Here is a 22,211-nt window from a genome sequence, read left to right on the forward strand (position 1 = left end):
GGAGACACAAGTTTTTAAAGTACTGGTCAAATGTTTTTTATCTTGACAGTTAACATTATAAAGGTTTTAAGTGTTTGAATTTAAGCCTGCTTAGCATGACTGTACAATTGTATTGGCTTTAGACATCTGAAATGAATACTTTGAAAAATTGTGTCAAGTGTTCCTATTAATCCACTCTCACTGTGTCCCAATATTTGATGTACTTATATTTCTGTCTGGTTTATTTCAGGAATTTGCAGCGCTTACAAAAGAACTAAATGTATGCAGGGAACAGCTGCTTGAAAGGGAGGAAGAAATTGCTGAACTGAAAGCAGAAAGAAATAATACCAGGGTAAGTTCCTTGTCTTCTCTCCAGAATCATCCTTTTTGCAGTATCCAGCTATGTGGAGAAAAATACTGAATGTTGAATTTGAAAAGCTAAAAGTTTTTTCCTTGACGTTTGTATGTGAATCCTCCTGGAGGTGTAAATGTGTGTTGATTAAGAAACTTTGCAAACTTTTGTATAGCTCCAAATAGTGCTGTGCAGAATCCTGGAAGGCCTGTAAGATTGCACTGCTATGTCACTCAGCTCTCTTCTCGTTACAATTTTGAAATCATACATTACTTGGGAGCAAAGGAGTAGAGCAGGCAAGCTGCCTGATCTAGCAGCTTACCCAGCTGCTAGCAGAGCAGTTGCTCTCCAGTTTAGAGTATTTCCTGTGTGTATCCTTTTCACAAGCATGCTGTTCCTCAGATTGGTGGAGGAACTGGAAAGACCCGGTTAAGTAGAAGCCTCATTTAAAAGCTAGACCAAAAGGGAACGCACATTGTATGCTCTGATACCACTTTTAATATGGGCGAAATGTTAAAAATGAGTCTTTATACTTGATGTAATAGTTGTTGGTTCTCAGATTTGAAGTTTAGAATACAAAATGTGGTGTTTTAGGAGGCAAAGCTTTCTGCAGCTGTTCCGAACAGGAATAAACATTGTTGTTTTTTGTTTTAGCTATTACTGGAACATTTGGAATGTCTTGTCTCCAGGCATGAGCGATCTCTCAGAATGACTGTTGTAAAGAGACAAGCTCAGTCTCCAGCAGGAGTTTCTAGTGAAGTAGAAGTTCTCAAAGCACTAAAATCTTTATTTGAACACCATAAAGCCCTTGATGAAAAGGTAATGAAATATGCTAGCTAATGTCATCTCATCCTATCCACCCTTTCTTTTCTATGGGCTATAGCTGTTTGTACTGAAGTTGTAGAAGACAGGTTCTCTGAACTTTTCCTGTATTAAGATGGTGGCTGTGCTATAAGTGCGTCTGTAACTGCTCTCCTAAATTAATATTGCGCTGCAGCAAGGTGCTGGAGTTTATTCCTGTATTCTATTAACTGTTCTAATGTAAACCAAGCATGGTTCAGGTGCATTGTATTTGTTGTACAAATGCATACATTTACTTAACCATGTAATATCAGGATTTGGCCTTTTGGGTATGCAATATAGGAAGTGGACTAAGGAGAACAACAGGGAGGAATCTGCTTTTGCTGTCTTATAAAATAAGCTGAATTAAAGGAGCTTCACCCTTGCGTTGTGCCTGATACTGGCAGCAGGCTATGCAAGTGGTAATAAACATCTTCTGTGAATTTTACTACAGATTAATAGTTTACCAAACTTTTGTGAACTTTATGTATAAAGTCTTGCAAATGGTGTTAAGGAAAATTCTGCCCCTTCCTTGTTGTGAATAAGCAAATGTATGTATACACACTTCGTGGGTTTCAAAAGGATAAGCAAATTCTGGATGTGTTAAGTGAATGTACAGGTCATGTCGAGATACAATTTGCTTACAGCAACAACAACAAAAAAGCTAGATTAAGATATGCATTGTTTATCTAGAAAGTCTTTTTGGAGTGTCTTGTATTTGCTATTGAATAAAGATTAAGCTGGTCTCTAAGTTAAATAGTAATAAAACATTTATTATCTAAAAGGGAATGGTGGTATGGTGATGCATGAAATTTATTTCTTCCTAATTTCAGAGATATCAAATTGTTTCAAATGATTCTTTCAGGTAAGGGAGAGGTTACGAGTAGCACTTGAACGATGTAGCTTATTGGAAGAAGAACTAGGTACTACGCATAAAGAGGTAGGTTTCTTTTTAAAAGAAATCTTCAGGTGTGTATTGTAGGTGTTTAATCAGTATTTGTACAAAGTAATTTGAGTTGTTAAAATTGTTGGTTTTTTTTTTTTCACTTCCTGCATTTTTATTTTTTTCCCAAATGGGGATAACTGCAGTTTTCAACTGTGTCACTTTGAAAGAGCAAGAAGGGGGGGATAGAGGTGGAGGGCGGGGGGGGGAAGGCAAACAACCAAAACTACAAAAAGATCCTTTGACTTTTAAATAAGAACTTTTAGGATGTAGTGGCGTAAGTTTTTGGGTGCCTGTGTCACATTAATACATACCTTATGGTAGAATCGGTAATTGGTTTTGCTCCCTTACTTTTGCAGCTGTTCCTTATATAATTATTGAGATATAAATTGACTGGAAACATAAACAAGCTTTTCTTTTCTTTTTAGTTAATGATTTTGAAAGAGCAAAATAATCAGAAAAAAACACTTCCAGATGGGATGCTGGATATAAATCATGAACAAGAAAACACACCAACTACAAATGGGAAGGTAGAGCCATTTACTTTTTCAGTTGATGTATGACTTTTTAGTGATTAACTAGAATATTTTAATTTTAAACCATAATAAAAGACTTTCAGTGAAGATTTAATTGAAAAGTCTGTTACCACTATTTCACTGTTTGCAGCCTATCCAATAAAAGAATTATCTTGGGGAAGGGATGTTTACTGCTAAGTAACAGTTTTTTCAAATTTCTGTGTCATATGTAAATGCATTTTTTCCTGTTTAATAGAGATCCTCTGATGGTTCTTTGTGCCATGATGAAAACCTCGCTAAAGTAATTGAACTTCAAGACATCATAGATAAGCAAAACAAAGAGCAGACACAAATGAAAGAACGTCTTACTTCTTTGTCTAGTAGAGTAGCAGAGCTGGAAGAAGATCTTGACACAGCTAGAAAAGACTTAATAAAATCTGAAGAAATGAATACAAAATTGCAGAGAGATGTACGAGAGGTGAGTAATAAACTGTCAAATTTGGGTAGTCGCAAAATAGTACTTCACAAAATTTGTCATTACACAGTTACACCTTGATGTTCTCTGCTTCTTTCAAATTTTTGATTTGAAAATTGAGGAATGTTGGGGAGGTTGGAACTAGACAGTCTTTAAGGTCCCTTCCATCCCATGCCATTCTATGATATGATTTCAGATATTTCACACACTTACTACACTAGAGATTTAACATTGAGGACTTTAACTATGAAAGGTGCTTGAAAAGATGCTTGATCTAAAAAATGTTGATATCATTCATGAAGTTGTTTTTTACTTTTTAAAGATATGCGTTAAGGAATCACGTAATTTCAGTGGTGTGATTAGCAGTTCCTGTTACCAATCACTGATCTCTAAGGTCATAGTCTTACTGTGTACTACAGAAGAAAAGTATCCTTATTAAGTTGCAAGGGACCTTAGTTAATTCCAAGAATGCTATCTGACCTTGTTTGTGCCACTGAAAAGATAAGTAGCAGATCTGTAGTGTAATAAAACAAAGATCAGTCATCCTAACTTTTTTAAACAGTATGTTTACTGATATTCTGAGCATAAGTTAGACTACTTTCCAGTTCTTTTTTGTTTGTGTCATGCCACCTCCATTCCTTCTGCGGGCCCAGTTTGATCACAAGGTAATTATCTCCTATATTAATGACTACATTCTGTCTTGTGTTTTGTGTAGACTATGGCCCAAAAGGAAGACATGGAAGAGAGAATCACAACTCTTGAGAAACGCTACCTCGCCGCACAACGTGAAGCTACATCTGTGCACGACCTCAATGATAAACTTGAAAATGAAATAGCCACTAAAGACTCCATGCATCGACAGGTTGTAATTTGAAATACGCTCAAATATTTGAATTAAGATACAAAAGTATGTTTTGCTCAGCATAATACTGATGGAAATGTGGATACTATACTAAGGCACTTCACTTTGCTTTTAGGAAGATGAATATATTTGTAATGTACTGTTGGTGGTGGTTGTTTTTCAGCAGGGAGTGTGTTGTGCAGAATTTTACCCTGGAGAGCAAGATGAGATAGTTGACTGTGGAAGGGAAGTGGGTTTTAAGCATTTTGATGCACTTGATCGTGCCAGAGCAGGGCTTCTGTCCACTTTAATTATGGATTTTTATGTTGTTATATGTATCTTCAGTTTCAAATGAGAGAATTACTCATTCTAAACCAGAAGTTTTAACATTTCTGTAGTGTGTAGTTACTTTTATAGCCTATAATACATGGAAATGTTTCCTTACTGCAGGAGAAATTTGATGTATTTCACATGAGAACTTGTTCAGCTTCATAAACTGGGAATGGTTATTGAGCCAATCACTTTCTAATCAAAGGAAACAACAGAAGTCCATGTTAATATATATATGAATACAAGTTTTTTTTTTTTTTAAATATATACATATATCTCTATATCAATTTTTGGTAAGCTCTCTCATGTAATGAAGAGGAAGATGCCACATCTGTGTTTGAAACCAGTTTTGAGTAGTTTGTTGTCCTTAGGTCTAGTAAAGGCAGTAATCCACACTTTCCTCTTATTACTGTTTTAACACTAAACATTGCTGATCATAATCCTGTGTAGAGTGAAGACAAGAACAGGCAATTGCAAGAGCGACTGGAGCTAGCTGAGCAAAAGCTGCAGCAGACCTTGAGAAAAGCTGAAACTTTGCCAGAAGTAGAAGCCGAGCTGGCACAAAGAGTTGCAGCACTTTCAAAGGTGAGACAACTGGACAGTGTCCTCAAGACTTGTTTTCTCAGTGTCCTACTACCAGAAGTTTTCTTAGTGTTGTTTTTAAGTTGTTTCAGTTTTTTCCCAACTAATTCAGAGAATGTATCTTCCTGTTTTCTGTTCATCTCTTTGAATGCACTCTGATTTGTCCTGTATTTTAATTTCTACTATTTGGAATTTGAATGTTTGTTCTGGTCACTCCTTTATGAAGGTGCCTCTATGAATTGCTATGTTGCTGCTTTTTATTAAAATTCTTTCAGTAGTAGGCATTAAAGTATTTTAAAACAACAGTTTCTGAAGGGGAAAGCCAAATTTCTTCCACTGTTAACAAAGCGTTAACATACTTGGGGATAGGGAAGTAATGGTAGTCATTAATATAAAGATTTTTAAATGACTGCAAATGGTATACAGAATTCTGAAAAAGTGTAATGACAACAAATGAACCTTTTTGTGTGCATGTGTCTTTATAAAGTTTCATTTCTTTCCGTGTTATCTTTCCCATCCCTTACTGGCTCTGTAGTCTGACCTTTTGTCTCCTGGGAACTCTGCTGCTAAAGATGCTAAAGTATTGGAACTTACCACCAAGCTTAGGAAGGTAGAATTTGTATATTAGTCCTTGTTTCTGCTTGCTGCTTTCTGCTTTGTCATGATTAATAACAAAGGGTTATAGTGTCTAGGCTAGTGAGGAGAAGCTGGAAATGCATTTAGTTTTGATTTCTTTTGTTTTTGGGGGATTTGAATGAACTTCTGCTGTTGCAAACTCATTTTCAAGTAAGTGTTGATTCACAGTATTTAGTGGTGAGAGGCTTCGTTTTGTTTTTTAACATACAAACTCTCACTAGGTACTTTTAGTGACAAAGCCATCTGTTTTGCATTGTATGTTACCATAAATGGCAGTTGCACAAAGCATGTTAGATATATTATTGTGCATTGATGATTTTATGCTTTTGAAAGTTTTTAAACAAGTTCTAATTTTGTTTTTAAATTGACAGGCTGAAGAGAGGCATGGCAATATAGAAGAAAGACTGAGACAGATGGAAGCACAGTTAGAAGAAAAGAATCAAGAACTGCAAAGGGTAAAGTACATATTTTTGGCACAGAAACAAAGCTGAAAGAGTCCTTTTATGGTTTTCTATCATTCAGCAAAGCTGTTTTTATGTTTAATCTCTAAAATAAGCCAACGTTTAGGTTGGCTTATAGTTGAGAGATTTGAGCCCCTTTGCTGTGACTAACTTTAAATCTTGAGAAAAAGCTGAAAAGTCCCTAGTCAGTCTGAAATAAGTTTGGAAATACCTAATTGCTAGTTGTATCTCTGATAAAGAGATCAAAAATCTTGCTGAAAGAAACAACCATGCAAAAACTGGTTTATAGGATATAAATAATGGAGTTGGTTCCAAAATCCGATCCGTTTTGAAAAGCGTGAGTTCAGACTTTCATGCTGATCTTGGAACAGTTATTACAATCTTAAACTACTCCTTTACAAAGTCATGGAGGTACATGCAGTATTCACTATTGCTTTGGAAAAAGATATATTAAAGAAAAAACATTTGGATTAAAAATACACTGTTTTCACAACCTGGAAATTATTATCGACATAAATTTAAATGATTTCAGTAACTTTGTCATAAGAATTTCAATTTTTGTTATATATCTTAGGCTAGGCAGAGAGAGAAGATGAATGAAGAGCATAATAAACGTTTGTCAGAAACTGTGGATAAGCTTCTCTCTGAATCTAATGAAAGGCTTCAGCTTCATCTCAAGGAAAGGATGGCTGCCTTGGAAGATAAGGTAATGTTAAGTTACATTCCAGTATATTTATTAATTAGATGTTCAATGTTCTGTAGTGATTTGTTTATTTTTCAATGTGTGTGTAACTTCAGTAATAAATGATAAATTATTAAGAAGATAGTTTCTGTTGCAGGATATTTTAATATGGATTTTGAAAATATATTCTTAAAATTCTTTTTCTTGGGGGGGAAGGGAAGTCTTCATTATATTAGCATTGGGAAGACATCTTTTAGGAAGCTTTATCCTTATCTGACTGGTGTGGACTGCATAAATAGGCTTGTCCAGTGTAATACAGGAAGTCAGAAGAAGTAGGACCTGAACTTTTGAATTTTAAAGTTCAGTTTCTTTTATTTCTTTTTTCATTCCTGTCTTTAAGGATTCCCTTATTCTCTGTAAACAAAACAAAACAAAAAAGCAAACAAACACGCGCACACAAAAAAAAAAAACAAAAACAAAAACAAGCAACAACATAGAAACAAGAAAAACACCACAGCCTTTTACAGTAGCACTTTAATGCTGAGTTTGAATTGTTTTGTCTTGGATTAAAAAGCAATTATTTGTACTGGAGGCTGAAATGACTATCTGGAGAAATGCCTCAGTTAAAAGCTGAGTGGCTTTTGTTTTAAAGTCATGGCAACAGAATGTTTTAATTGCAATATGTAATGATGTATTCAGACTTCAATAGATACTTTCTCATGGATTCAAGTCTACACAGTTCTCAACCCTAAACCAACAGTCAGGTATTAAACATGACTTTTGAGAATTCTTGAGAAAAATTGTGAATTAACTGTTCTCACCTCAGATCATTAAAGATTGAGTTTTTTTTCTGTGCTATAGGACTCTGGGAGGTAAGAAAAACCTGCTAGTGTAGAACAAATATAGGGCCTACTGATACTTGGTTTGAGTTGGAAGGTACCTTAAAGGCTGTCTAGTTCCAAGCCCCCTGCCGTAGGCAGGGATGCCAGTTATCTGGCATGTAAACTTTTGTCTTGTGGGTTTTAATAAACATCGCTATTTTCAAGATCACCAACTGCTCCCAGTATTTCTGAATTTCTTGTAACAGGCTTTATCGATAAGGTTGCTCTACTAGTCTTTATAAATTCAATTTCTGAGAAGCAGCTGACTGCATTTTTTATGATTGCATTTTGGGGTGGATAGTTTAGGGTTAATCCTAGCCTCTCTTTACCCCTCAAACCCTCTATGGTTATGAATGAGAAATTTTTGTCCTTCCTTGTAAGAAAGAGCTTATACAAAAGTATTCTCTGTATGGCTTCCATTCAATTATCTTAGGATAATTTGGAAAGAAACATGCATGTAAAATTTAAAGACTTCCTTCTGATCATTGGGGCTCTTTTCCCAGAATGATTTGTTTGTTCACTTATGAAACTTTATTACAGGTTTAAGATGCAAATAATGGTGTTACTTACCTCAAGGAAAAGTGTTTAGCAGAACTTTTTGGCAACACTGGAAAGCGAAAAGAAAGTGAGCTGGTTATAAATTTACTATTAGAAGGGGGAACCTCTGATTTTTGTTTGGTATCATTTACCATGGTCATATGATATGATATATTATAGGTGACAATCTTTTTTGATTATTGTAGCTCTCAGATGATTCTTAGTCTGAATTTGGGAACTGCTTTGAGTAAACAGATTGTAGTAGTCTTATCTTTACTGGACTTGTTTATAAGTCATGACACAATTGCAAAGAAAACGGCTCTGTTAATGAAGTCCCGTTAGTCAGTGAATGTTGCAGTTCTGGAGCTACCATGCATCCAAGAAATTGCTGTGTAATAACTTCGCAGATCAGGCAAGTAAAAACAAAATGAAAATCCAATGATAATAGCCAGTAATGTCTTAGTAACCAATCAGTGAAATAATTTGAAGTATTTTAGCTGCATAATTATTCCTTTTAGTACTGATTTTGTCAAACAGAGCGTAACAGGCTAGTATTGGTATTAATTTTTTATGGCACTTGTACTATTAGTAACTCCATTATTTAGAGGGCTGTAGACCTGAAAGGATAAACTTTCACCTGTGATCAAAGTGAAATGGTATAAGCAATACACTATCTGTAATTTAAGATTCATCTGTGTGGTGTGACTGAAATTTATTGGCACTCATCTTGGTTATGGTTTAAGAGTTGTAAGCTTTTATAAGTAACATAATTTGTGATATATTTTGTTTTAGAATTCACTCATTCGAGAAATTGAAAACGCAAAAAAACAAATAGAGGAACTTCAGCATGAAAAGGTATGTATTACGCATTTCAGACATGTTATATTGGAAAATAATTGCTGTATTGCTACATAGCAGAAGCATATTTGATTTGCCCCGTAAAGCTTAACATTAACAAGTCTGTTTAAGAATAGTAATTTTATAGGCTGATTGTTTATTTTATGGTATTGTGTACCTCAGTTTTGCAATGCTTTCATAGGTTATATACAGCTTTTTACTCAAAGACCTAACACAGTTCTTAATGTGCAGAGTGACTGGATATATTGGCAATTTGCCAAAGTTTGAAGATTGCATAGAATTTCTGTACTGTTGTACATATCTCTTTGAACGGTGAATAGAAAAATACTTTAATGGTGCGTGTTTCCCCAGAAGTATATTAAAGCAATGGATGTCATAAAACGCTTGTTTAAAATTTTCTTAAAATTTTAAGAAATGGGGGGCAAGGACAGAGAGATTTGTTAGGCTTGGCTGCTCCTTGCAATAGTGACTGTCCAGCACTGCAGCTGAGTTCACTTGAATAATAGTGGTGGGGCCTTTCATTTCTTTGCTTCCTTAAGCAGTGATGATGCATTTTGTGGCCACACTGTTCTGAAATACTTGCTATTGCTTATTAAATCCCAGGTGTACTTCATCTCCCCAAATCATTCTAGTAAGTAGCTAGGCCAAACTGTAGAGGTTGTGCTTCTGTACTAAAATGAAGAAAACATTCAGAATATTTTGCAGGATGTGCTTTGAATTTTTGTTTATGTAGCCCAGTGGTTTTCACACAAAGCACAGATGTTCATTGTCAGCCACTTTTCTTAGGCTTTCATTGTTTTCTCATTCATTAAATTGCTTTGTTAAATTCCAAGTTTCTAGAGCATGTATTAATGTTGGAGTTAAACGTGAATGCTTTTAGGACCTGTTGTGCACAGAGCTTGAGAAATCTTGTTTCTTATTAAATATTATCTCGTTAATTTTAGTAAAGTTAGTAATACGTGAATTTTGTTCAGTAGCTGTTTTTAAAATTATGTATGCTGTTACCTAGAGTCACAGTGTAGAGAGGCAACAAATTACTATTGGATGCCCGTTTGTAATGGTGCTATATTGTGTGTAGCAAAAAACATTTTTATGTTGTTCAGGCTTACGTTTCAAAATCAATTACTCCTGAGTTTTGTAGAAAGGAGATCAAAGGACTAAATGTTAGTTTATAAATCAGGATTTGATGCTGATCTTTTTAAAGCATATTGTTACATGTTTTGTTTATTTTTACAGGATCAACTTGTATTAAATGTGGAAGCATTAAGGGCTGAAAATGACCAAGTGCGACTCAGAGCCACATCACTTCATCATAGGTACCAGAACTTAACTGTAGTTCATTTTTTTCTAATTTTTAAAAGTCACTTTGCTAAACATAGCTTCGTTATAGCTGAAAGTACTTTAATTAGTTGTAGATATAAAATGCTCTTTATAGAGCAGCTTTTATTCTGCTTAAAAAAAAAAAAAAAAAAGGCGCTGGTAGGACAGCAGGAATCATTTGGGTAGATTTTTTGGTTTTGTTTCCCCTCCTCCCCCCACCTTCCTAAGGATAAAGTGTTTCTTTATGTTTTAGCCGACCAGATTTCAGATACCCGATGACATCATCTGTGGCTGACAGTCATACAGACTCCTATGGCACCTCCTCAGTGTTGAGGCGTCCCCAGAAAGGGCGTTTGGCAGCTCTCAGAGATGAACCTTCAAAGGTAGTAGAACTCTAAAAACAAATTAACAGCAACTAAGTAGATTAGATAAGGCTAACATGTTGCAAGGAGTTGGTGGAATAGAATTGATTATACAGCAATAAAACTGCTGAAATCTTATATATCAATATATGTTTTTTAAATTTGCTGATGTTTAGGTATCACCTGCTTCGCTAACTAATACACAGCTACTAGTCTAATTTGTTTGCCCAATGACTGTGATTTGGGGATTTTAAATCCAATTTGTTTCAAGTACATGCCTATAAATATAATCTGAAAAAGTCCTACCTTTTTGCCTGTACACTTCTGGATTTTAACTTCCATTCACAGATCTAACATGTTATTGTCCTGCAAGCAATTTGAGTCCCTTTCTGGACATATAAATTCTCATTACGTAAAACTCTTTTGAGAATTTTTATTGTATTTGTTAGCAAAATTGTGTTGTAATTTAGAGAGTCTATAACCAAAATAGTGATGTTTTAACTTATCTATTGGGACTGTCTTTTTAAATTGTGCTTACCTGTAAGATGCAAGATTTTCTACATTGTGGCTTGTTTTTTTTACATTTCTCTAAATGTTGCTGTCTTGATGGATGCATTCAGTATGTAAGTGAGATTTAAAAAAAAAAAAAAGTGTTCAAAACCTCTTGAAAAAGAGAAATATCATGTTATTCCTATGTGAGTTTGGATTTTAATTCTCTTAACAGGTTCAAACTCTGAATGAGCAGGACTGGGAGCGAGCCCAACAAGCAAGCGTATTGGCAAATGTGGCACAAGCATTTGAAAGTGATGTTGATGTGTCTGATGGTGAGGATGACAGGGAGACTATATTCAGTTCAGTAGATCTGCTGTCACCAAGTGGTCAGGCTGATGCTCAGACTTTGGCCATGATGCTTCAAGAACAGTTGGATGCAATCAACAAAGAGATTAGGTATGGTCTATCCACTGTTAGAATTCTTTTCTAGAAAGAGTTTCTGTGACATGAGAAGTCCTTTTTCTGTGGTTACTCACAGAATTGTGGTTGCTCATTCACTTTCCTTAGGGTGTTGGGAGGGTGGGAATTGACACTTTGCTTATGCCTAAGTACTTCTTTCAGGCTTTTTTTTGTCTTCAGTGTCGTGTAAGGGATTGTATTACTAGTTTGACAGAAAGTGTTTTACCACCTTTTTCAGATCAGATTACAAGGTTTTCAGCATGGCTGTTTTGTCTGCCAAGTGCTGCTGCTTTCTAAAATTCTTGAATCAGGCATTCAGTTTATGTGGTACTTGTTTGAATGTCACGTTCCTTTGGTACCTTTTTTTTCCTAGGCTTATACAAGAAGAAAAGGAAAACACAGAACAGCGTGCAGAGGAAATTGAAAGCAGAGTGGGTAGTGGAAGTTTAGATGCCCATGGCAGATTCCGGTCCATGAGCTCCATTCCTCCGCCCTATGCAAGCGGTTCACTTGCTGGTTCTTCCCCACCTGGCAGTGGCCGATCCACGCCAAGGCGTATTCCACACAGTCCAGCTCGGGAAGTGGACAGACTAGGTATCATGACACTGGTAAGTATCCATTAACTTTAATTTTCTAGAAGAATATTCCTATTCTCTAGGAAATACGTTATTTGATTTTTCCACTTCCTCTGCTTCTTAGCTATATTTGTCCTTTTTCTAGGTTTTTCTATTCTTCCCTTTCAACTTCTGTAATAAGTGTAAGGTACAATCACAATGGTTAGAAAAAAAGCTTAAAAACATTCAGCAGTCAAGTCTGTTATATGGTCAACATCTTATACCTATGTATTCCTTCTTTGTTATGATCTTTCTTCAGAGTCTTCCCAGAAGAAATTGTTTTCTTTTCAATCCCTGTCACTTCAATCCTCTGTTATAAACTTTAGTTTTAGCAGTCCACCCTTCTGCTAAATACCCAGTTAAAAGGTGTTTTGCTTATCTGGCATTTAGTCTTAAAGTTTGTGAAGACATCACAGCTGTGGATGATGGATTCGTTCTTTTGACTTTCCTACAACTGCTTAGGAAGATTAATCCTTCTAGCAGATCCTTTATGCATGTAAATTTACCTGTAAAGATACAAGTTTTCCACTTCTTTGTTTAAATGTTAGGCAAACCTCAATTCTTTTAATATATGGAATACACTTCACTAAGAAGTGTCTTGGATGCAAGTGTTTTTTGTTTTATATATGGAACTTTGTGTCCAGACTTGCATATGTATTTGAAGACACTGAAGAGTTGTGCACACAACACCATACTTACTACGTTATTGACTTGGATTACTGCATTTGCATCATGCCTATACTGTAACAGTCAGTAGGCGGGGAATGCTCTCCAACCCTGTAGCAGCAGACAGATTGCAAGAGACTGATACACATCATTAGGTCTCTAATAGGCATGTTTAAAGGCAAGCATTTCTGCCACCTACTTTTTTGCCAGCTTTTTAAAATGACTGCATATGGATATCGTAAGTTGTTTTTTTTTTTTCCATCAAAAGGAATTGTCATACTTGCATTAAAAAAATAATTTTAGTAGCTGTAGTCATATATCCAGAGCCAAGCACACCTCCTTTTATAGAAACTAACAAACTTCAAGAGGTTGAATGCTTTGCACTCTAACTTTTCACAGTAAAAAGCAGTTGAGGTAACTAACTCCTAAGTACTTCTCTTACAGAAGAATCATGTAACGGAAAAAAAAGTTAAATAGCCATTTTAATGAAAGCTAGATCAGAACAATGTTTTATCTTAAAGTATATTACTTTGAAGTAATCTGTAGCCAAATACAGCTATTAAACACATTATCTAAATTTTTTGTCTGTATCAGCCTGAATAACTTTAACTTGTGTACATAACTCAAGGTTGCTATCTTGGTCTGTGTGCTGGTAGAGGTGAGAAGTACCCCGGAACTGAAATACAGTGCTTCTGGAGAGGGTGGAGGACTAATTAAAACCGGTGGTAGACTCTGGGTCAACCTTTCCACATCCAGCTTTTTTTGAGGATAGTTGTTACTATATAGAAATGAGCTATTGTTGGCATTCTGTCTTTCACAGTTAGTGAATTATGTCTGCTGCTTATGCTATGCAGCATAACTGCAGAAGTGGCTAAGGTGTTACATGTAACTAATACAGGCAACGTATTACACTCTAAGCCTGCTTTGCTACTGTGTAGTTTGTTGTTCAAGGAGAGTCCTTGACAAATGACTGGAAATCCTTTCCTGTCTTAAAAGCAATGCCTCGTGCCCCCATATGGTTTACTCTTTTTCTCATTAAAGATAACACATTTTGTGTGTTACTTTGCTGATGGTATCACTTTATTAAAATGTCTGTGATGCTTCTGTAGATAATCAAGTATAAATTTTGATTAATCAAGTATAAATTTTGATTTTTTTCTTCCTTTTCCATCTTCAGGCATATCTTTAAGTACTCTGATTTGAAGAGTACTTCATACTCTATTTTTCTCTGCGTCCTTGATGTAATTTTGTTTAAATTCTCCGTAATGTATTTTGTTTGTGGTAGTTGTTTCAGTTTGTGCTACAGTTTACAATAAATATGGCTTTTCCAAATTTTTCTTTTGCACGCATCTGTCAGCCTAGTGATTTAAGGAAGCACCGTAGAAAGGTAAAACCTTTAGTTTATTTACTGATGTGCCCTTTCATCTCCTTCCCTGTTACCCAGCTCATTAATGGGTAATGGGAACACGAATAAGCATTTGCAGGTTAACCAAATAATAAAGATAGGTTATATAAATTTCAATTTTAAACATAAAACAGTTTACCTTAATGGAAGTGTGGATTTGTTCTCTTTTTTTGTGATGGTGTGTGGAGTATTTCTGTGTTGTGTTCTGTCTGTAATCAATACCCTGCAATCTTCACGAAACAGTACTTAATTTCAAAGATCTCTTAGTGCATGCAGGAATAAATCTTTAATATTTGTTATTCAGACTTTGAGCTAAGCCGTGGCCACAAATGTATAGAAACTGGCTTCATAGAAGTGATAATTTTGTTGATTGTCTAAATAACAATGTGAAATGTCATCTTTTCCCAGGACTTTTTGATTTTCTGTATTTGCACTTGTTTAAATAACTGAAGTAAGTTATGTTAGTCTCATGGAGCTGATGATATTGCTTTAGTTCTTAGATCTGAGAATCAATACAAGATGGTTACTACTTGCTCATTTCACTAGCTAGAACTGAAATTTAGCAGTTTGTCAGTGAAGGTAACAAAATTCATAAACAAAATCCAGGTAACTGCAGACTGGTAGGGCCAAGGGTAATCTCTTAAGATGACAATTGTTGATTTTCCTTCTAATGTTTTTGTGTGACACCAATACAGTTTCTGTGTTTTAGCATATTCCAATTAACACCAAGTTTTCATTTGTTTTCCATTAGTCTCCAGCTTCTAGAGAAGAGGTACGAGATGATAAAACTACAATAAAATGTGAAACATCCCCTCCTTCTTCACCTCGATCTTTGCGTTTGGACAGAGTCCAAAAAGGAGCTTTGCATACAGTGAGCCATGAAGATATCAGGGACATAAGAAAGTAAGTGGCTATGAATAAGAGTCAACCCTAGTAGTGACACAGTTGGTATTTCACATTATCAAAATAAAATTCTAAAACCGCAAAGCTGTACAGCGTATAGGGCTGAATTTCAGAAGGGAAGGATACAGAGTTTTCTTTCATAAATTGCATCTTAGATATGAATAAAGAAGCTGAAAAACAATTTTAGTTAGACACGTATTTTTCTGTTTTCTTCAAGGTGTTTAAGTATTTGGGATGGATTCTACGCAAGTAATTTAAAACTTCTGTCTGCCTCAATTTCTAAGGAACTTTTTGTCAGCTTTGGCTTCTCTAAATTGCACTTTGAACATTTAATTCTTGTTTCAAGAAATAAGAATGACTTAATATTGTTTGCTATATATATAAATACTCTTTCTTTCCTGTTTTTCTCTATTTAGTGACATGCATTTTAGTAGATGCATTTTTTCTCATGAGACTCATTAATAGCTGAAATCAGATTATATTAGTGAATTACTGAGCTTCTGATAACTCGCATGAGAACATCTTGTCTTTCACTGTTTTGACAGTGAATTTGTTGTACACAAAATAGCTTGACTTTTTTTTAAATTGTAAAGTTCAACAGGCTCGCAAGATGGGCAAGCAAGTAATCCTAGTAGCAGCAATAGTAGCCAAGATTCCCTTCATAAGGCCCCCAAAAAGAAGGGGATCAAATCCTCTATTGGACGCTTGTTTGGTAAGAAAGAAAAGGGACGACCTGGACAAACAAACAAGGAAACATTAGGACAAGGTTGGTTTGCCTTCTTTTTACATAATAAATATAATGAAAAACTGAACTTTAGGGTTTATGTATCAGTATATATGCGTGTTTATTGTTGATTATTTGATGCTGATACACAGAATGTTTTTTCAAACCAGACATACTGAATCTTCTCATAGGTACTTTTATGAAAGCTGTATTCAAATTCAGCAAGTCGGGTATTTTTTGATTGTGTTTTTCTCTATGAAAGCATGTTTATTCCTATGTGGTTCTTATATACTACATGTTGCTCTTTGAACATTTGACTGTGATTGACATTTATGTAGCCTTCATAATAACATACCTTTACAGCGTAGCACAGGAAACACCATCTTGTTCTGTATTTCAAGGTTTTAATTTCCAGGACTGCTGTTGTTTCAAAACCTTCTTACAAAAAACCTTCTTGCAAATTTCTTTCCTATTCATATAATTATAGGAAGCTAAGCTTTTAGAGCTTAAACTTAATCTTTAGGATTTTGGCTTATTTATGTTAAGAAGGTTTGATACTGACTTGAAGAGGATCATTATTACATCATTTGCTTCATTTTTTTTTAACCTTGCATTCTGGAGGATCTTTTCATATGTTGATGGCATCTTGTAGTTACTATTTTCTGCTGTGTACTGATTCGTAACAGCTTCCAGCCATTGTATACTCGTTATAGCTGAGCTAAGAAGAACAAGCCAACTCTTACCTGTTGCTTTTATTGCTAGTCTGGTTCTCCAGCAGACAGTACTTAGTCCCCCTGGTGACCATGAGTGATGTGGGGCCTTTCAGCAAATTCCTAGTTGTCACAAATCTTGCCTAATGACTTTGCGACTCACTGCCAACAATCAGCAGCTGAGCTGAGGAAAACCAGTGTCAAGCTATAGTCATAAGATTTTGAAAATGTGGAAATAATAAATGGAGTAAAACAGAATTGGAAGGACAAATAGTATAAAGTTAGCAACAGCACGATAGTGCATATATCTAGCAAAACAACCAATACTATGGAGTATATAAAATAGAAAACTGTTCTGTTTAACAAGGTAACTAAAGATTTTGGGCATTCTTAATAGTAATTCACATTCGCAGATGTGAATCAGATGATTTTCAAATTCATTTGCAGCTGTTTGGCAGAGGATGTCTTGAACAGTTTATTTCTCAGTAGTCAGGTGGCTGCAGTTATGAAGACCACTAGTGTCTTTATGTCGTAGAGCTAAGACAACATCTTGCTAGCAGGACATATTTTGCAAGTATTGGTATAAATTAGCACAGAAATATCAGGGTGAAATTGCTGTTGCATCCATCTTGATTTTAGTGCCTTTTGGTTTCTTAACTATCACCACTAACAAGCACATTTCATAAACAGGGAATAACATTTGCATAACATAAACGAGGCAGGTCATGGATTACTTGATAGATAAAAATCCTTCTGAAGCAGTGCTAAATGCTCCTTCAGACATGCACTTGAAAAATCATGGCCAGAACATATTTACCATTGCAGAAAATGGAAATTAGTTTGTGCATTTCCTATATGTGAACTATCCCATCTTCTAAGTGCTTTATCATATACTATTTAGAAAAGGCATTAAGTGTGCCAGGAAGTCTTTAACAAAACAAAACAAAACACTTCTGCATTGGAATTACACAACAAATGTTGTTGAAATACAGGCAATACTAGAATGGTTCTCCATCACTATGTATATGGGATCAACAAGATGAAATGTAATATTTGGCAAATTATCTCTTTTGCATTTCTTTTGTAAAAGCTCTTTTTTGTGTGTGTGGAAGAAGCTTTTTTGACATGGTCTCTTCCAGTTTTTGGATCTGATTTCACCAAAAATGATCTGAAGACTGCTTTAACATCTATCATAGTGATAGTGTGCATAAAGCTACCGCTATAGTCATGTGTGATGAAAAGCTGATTGCAGGCTTCAGCAGTGCCATGCAGTCAGCGGATAACTGCAGCTGATGAAGTTGGGGTAGGTTAATTTCCAGGGAGTGCTGTGAAAACCAGTGTGACTAACAGTGCAGTGGCTATGACTTACTATGATGTTTTTATCAATGTCCTGCTTATTTACAAATAAATATTGCAATCCAGGAGCATGTCTGTTTAAAATGACAAGCCTTTATTAAACCAAAAGTGAGAAATACCACACTTCACCAGTGAGGTAACATAATTCCCAAGAGGTGCTTTGGAATACTGTTCTATACCTGTAGAAGTCTTAGAGTTAACCTTGCTCATACATTTTATAACTTTATTGCTAGTATAACACCTGAAGTTAGTACAAAACAAATGAAGTTAAATGAAGCTATACAGCTGAAACAGACAGAAAACTGGTAACTTTGATGTAACTGCATTATCCAAAGACCAGTTATACTGTAGTCTACTAGAGATGAATTACGTCTTCTTAATCCATGTGAAAATACTTGCCAGGTCTAGTAAGCATTGCATGATTTCCCTTACAAATATTCCAACCAGTTTGGTACAGTCACTACTTGGAATTTCCAGCAAAGCATTCTCATTGCATCACTTCCTGGTTCAAACACCTAGATATGATGTGAGTGTTCTGAGATCAATTTCCAGTAAAACTCTTCTCTCTGAAGGTTTTGCCATCAAGGCTGAAGTACAAGCAGGAAAATGTTAAGAAGAGTATTTGCACAATGTTTTTATTTTTCTTCCTGCCCTTACTCCACCATTCACTGTTATTTCTGTATCTGATCTTTTAGTTGGAATCTTCATTTATACATTTTTGGGGTTTTGTCTGAATAATCACATGTTGCCTTACCATTTGGATATGATAACGAAAGGAGTGTTAGACTATGAAGTATGATTACGATAAATACTTAGACAAAACTCTCAGCCTGTTTTGACTTTTATGGACCTGACAGGAAAAAAAACTTTCTGCCACTTAAATGAAATGAAATCTCCTGATAAAATCAGTGTGTATGTTTCTGATCAGTAATATTACAAAGGTTTAAATATTTTTGCTCAGGAAAGCAGTAGTGATGTTTTGATCTATAAGTATGTGGCCAAAATTGAGATGATAGTAAGTGTTATGTCTTTGTTTTTTGCAGTTGGCATGGCAGAAGCAGATAGTTCCTCTCAGGATGCATTAGGTCTCAGTAAGCTTGGAGGTCAGGCAGAAAAAAACAGGAAAATGCAGAAAAAGTAAGTTATCAAATATTTTTAATTCTTTGTTAAGGTATTGCTTTGTTTAAAAATGCTTTGTTTTCAGTTTTGTTTTCAGGCATTTTTCCCTAGTATGGTGCTGTGGCTATTAAGCTTCTGCAGATTTTTTTTTTATTTTTTTTTAACTAACTTCCAAGAACATTAATGGTAGTGTAGTCTTGGTAAGTATGCCATGAAGTTCAGTGATGAACCAGTTCTTATTTAAATCCTGTAATAAACTTGGAGATAAGAAGCAGACTCTTATCAAACCCTCCCACAATATGTTATATTTAATACCTGCTTTGGGTTCAACTCATTTGAAAAACTTCCAGTGTTGCCTTTTATTACTACTTGTTCCACAGAGTGCAGTATGAAAGCATGAAATGTTCTCTACAGGCATCCTTCTGAATGTATTTGTTTTTGTATTAGAGCTGCTGATTGTTTGCTCCCTTCCCTCTGCCCACCCCCCACTTCTGTTTAAGGTTATCTTGATATTTTTGCTCATTGTAACAGCTGAATTTTTCTACCATATACCCATTTCTTCATTTTTAATAAACTGCGACTCTTTCCTTCCTTTAGGGAAGATCCATCCTTTTAGATACGCATTTACTTTTTCCTAATAATGATTTTTTTCAGAATGTGTTCAAGCAAATCTTTGGTTTAAAGTTCACCTCTGCATGTTATGTTATTCTCAGACTTAGAAGAAGCAAAGACTCATAAGTGTAGGTGAGAAATAGATATTGCTACTAGAAGTCTTGACTTAATACTTATATGGTAATACAGGAAGCACTTGAATTTATGCAAGTAGGATCAGGCATTCTTTGCATTTTTCTACCCAAAGCTGAGCCATCTACTTTGTACTTCCGTTGCTTTTATTCTGTCCAGCTGTTATTACTTTCAGTTAAAAAAAGCTGAGATCAGAACTATCTTGCTTTTTCTTGCCTTCTGAAGATTAAAGAATGAATGTTGAAGAGACAGTGTGCTAAAAACACATTTGCGAGAGAGATTTCTTGCAGTACCTAAGTTCTATTAGCAAATAAAAATAATGCCTGTTGGCTTCTAATGAAAACCAGCAGTGTGGTAGTTTGAAAAGTCAGAATGGAATGTGGTTTTGTTTGTATAACAAAGCTCAGCTGTTTTTCTTCACTGTTAGAGTGAAGGCAGTAACATGTTATTATGATCTGATATTTTCCTTTTTCTACAAAGCTTTAAAGTTGTACCATGTCTTGCTTGAATAAATTGTTTTAATCTGATCACGTTTAAGTAGCAGGAGGCCTTTCTTCAAACAATATAGATATTTCTCAATATCAGCAACAAATTGTATTCTAGAGTAGAGTAATCTATACTGTCTTTTATAAATGCAAAAAGAGCAGTTGCAGATAAACCATAAATTTTCTTTGTAAACGTATTCTGTCTTTCAAAAATTTACTACCAGTACATAAAGTATACATCACGGCTGCCTTGTTCGTTGCGTAAAGTGCAACAGTCTGTATTTGACAAGTGAAAACTTCTCGGTTTGACTTGCCTAGCTGTTAAATATGGATACATATGTATTTACAGGAAAGTATCTACAGTTTAGATATTTCAGTGAAAGTGGGTATGAAACAACTGCATTGATGAAGATTCTTATAATGTGTAGCACTTATTGCTGAGAGCAGCAACAAAGCTCTTTGAACTTCATGGAGATGCAAATCTACCATTTAAAAATCTTAGAAATATACTTTGATTTGGTTGTTTCAGGATCCTGATAGAAGTCTGAACACAGGAAACAATATTGACAAGTGTCAAAGATTGCTTGCTGTGTCCTTGAGATGTTTTGTTACTTTTATTTAAAAAAAAAAAAAAAAAAAAGTAGCTAGTAACTAGTTCTATTTATAGTTGTCTTTCTAATCCCTATTTGCCTGCTTATCTTTTTGATTTCTTCATGCACACAAGCAGGCTGAGGGCAGTATTCAGTGTCTTTACTAACAAAAAAGCTATCTGTAGCTACAGAACTAAATTAATACATATTATTTGTCTTTTTGTATGCCTTTGGGTTCAGTTTAATCTTAGTTTATACTTTTCTTTATTGTTTTATTTTCCTTTTGTTTACCATTTGATGTGGTAGTGCAAAATCAGGGTAAGTTCATATTTAATTTGTTAGGATTATTGTGAAGTGATAAATCTTGTTTGGATTTTGTAGTAATATATGAGAAGTGCTAACTTATTTCAAAAAAGTGTATGAGAAGAGAGACTAGATATATAATTTGTTGTGAAAGTGTGTTGCTGAAATACATCCAATGTCTTAATGCTAGTACAATGTCTTGTCTTAATTTGCATGGTGTGAATTTTTTGTAAGGAACATATTAAATCTTAGTTGGAATTAGTTTTAGAATCTGGGGTTTAAAAGTTGCTTAGGAATTGTTAATAGTCATGGCAAATCAATTTAAAGGTAGATGTATTTCTATAAAACTTGCTCTTTGCTTACTAAATATATGTTGGCTTTAGTGTTCTGTCCATTCTGTTCATCTTTGAGCTGTACTATTAACAGTGTTTGCAACTGTATTTGTGCTTTTCTGTGTACAACACAACAAACTTAATGCTGTGTTTATCAGAAAGGAAGGCTAGCCTAAGTTTAAGGTAACTCTCCTTAAAAGAAGCTATATAGTGGATGCCATGTAAAATTGGATGGTATGAAACAAAACTGGCATGTCAGTTGCAATCTGTACGCAGTCTGACTATGCATTGCTCAAACACAGTGAGTTTCTGGTGAAATCGGAAGGTAATTACTGGTAAAGTGCTGTTGGGGGGGAAAAACACAAACAAAACAGATGCATCACTTGTAAATACCAATAGCATCTACCTTTATAATAGCATCTATCCTTCCCATGAAATGCCTTTGGCTGTCTTGAATTCTCAGTTTAATGACCTCCCATCAAAGTGAGTTTTTCTTCTTGTATATGAACAAATTCAGCAAATAACATTCTACCTCATGGAAGCATTGCTTTTTGGATCTCTTGAATGATTTCTGCTTAAAGTTATCTTATAACCATTGTTTTATTTGTTATTTTTACACATTTGCCTCCATCACATAACATTTGCCCTCCAGCAACACAACTGTTTTCTGCATATAGTGGTAACACCAAGTTTAAAGTTTGCATCGTAACATCAT

The 22,211-nt window shown here is 35.0% G+C and overlaps 1 protein-coding gene across 4 annotated transcripts in view; it reads left to right on the plus strand.

The window, feature by feature from the left end:
- Positions 1–22,211, plus strand: part of PPFIA1 (PTPRF interacting protein alpha 1) — a 59,328-nt gene that overhangs the window by 21,137 nt on the left and 15,980 nt on the right. For 3 of the 4 annotated variants that reach the window (XM_082762612.1, XM_082762613.1, XM_082762614.1), the window contains exons 3-19: positions 230–331; positions 986–1,150; positions 2,037–2,111; positions 2,543–2,644; positions 2,886–3,107; positions 3,820–3,966; positions 4,726–4,860; positions 5,865–5,948; positions 6,529–6,660; positions 8,847–8,909; positions 10,149–10,228; positions 10,486–10,615; positions 11,319–11,542; positions 11,919–12,153; positions 14,982–15,133; positions 15,727–15,899; positions 18,967–19,060. In XM_082762612.1, the coding sequence (XP_082618738.1) occupies positions 230–331; positions 986–1,150; positions 2,037–2,111; positions 2,543–2,644; positions 2,886–3,107; positions 3,820–3,966; positions 4,726–4,860; positions 5,865–5,948; positions 6,529–6,660; positions 8,847–8,909; positions 10,149–10,228; positions 10,486–10,615; positions 11,319–11,542; positions 11,919–12,153; positions 14,982–15,133; positions 15,727–15,899; positions 18,967–19,060 (2,315 nt within the window). Of the gene's footprint in view, positions 1–229; positions 332–985; positions 1,151–2,036; positions 2,112–2,542; positions 2,645–2,885; positions 3,108–3,819; positions 3,967–4,725; positions 4,861–5,392; positions 5,468–5,864; positions 5,949–6,528; positions 6,661–8,846; positions 8,910–10,148; positions 10,229–10,485; positions 10,616–11,318; positions 11,543–11,918; positions 12,154–14,981; positions 15,134–15,726; positions 15,900–18,966; positions 19,061–22,211 lie in introns of all 4 variants that reach the window. The other variant, XM_082762615.1, reaches the window with a different exon arrangement.

This window comes from Aythya marila (assembly GCF_965140915.1).
Source record: "Aythya marila genome assembly, chromosome: 5".
NCBI classification, from domain to species: Eukaryota; Metazoa; Chordata; class Aves; order Anseriformes; family Anatidae; genus Aythya; species Aythya marila.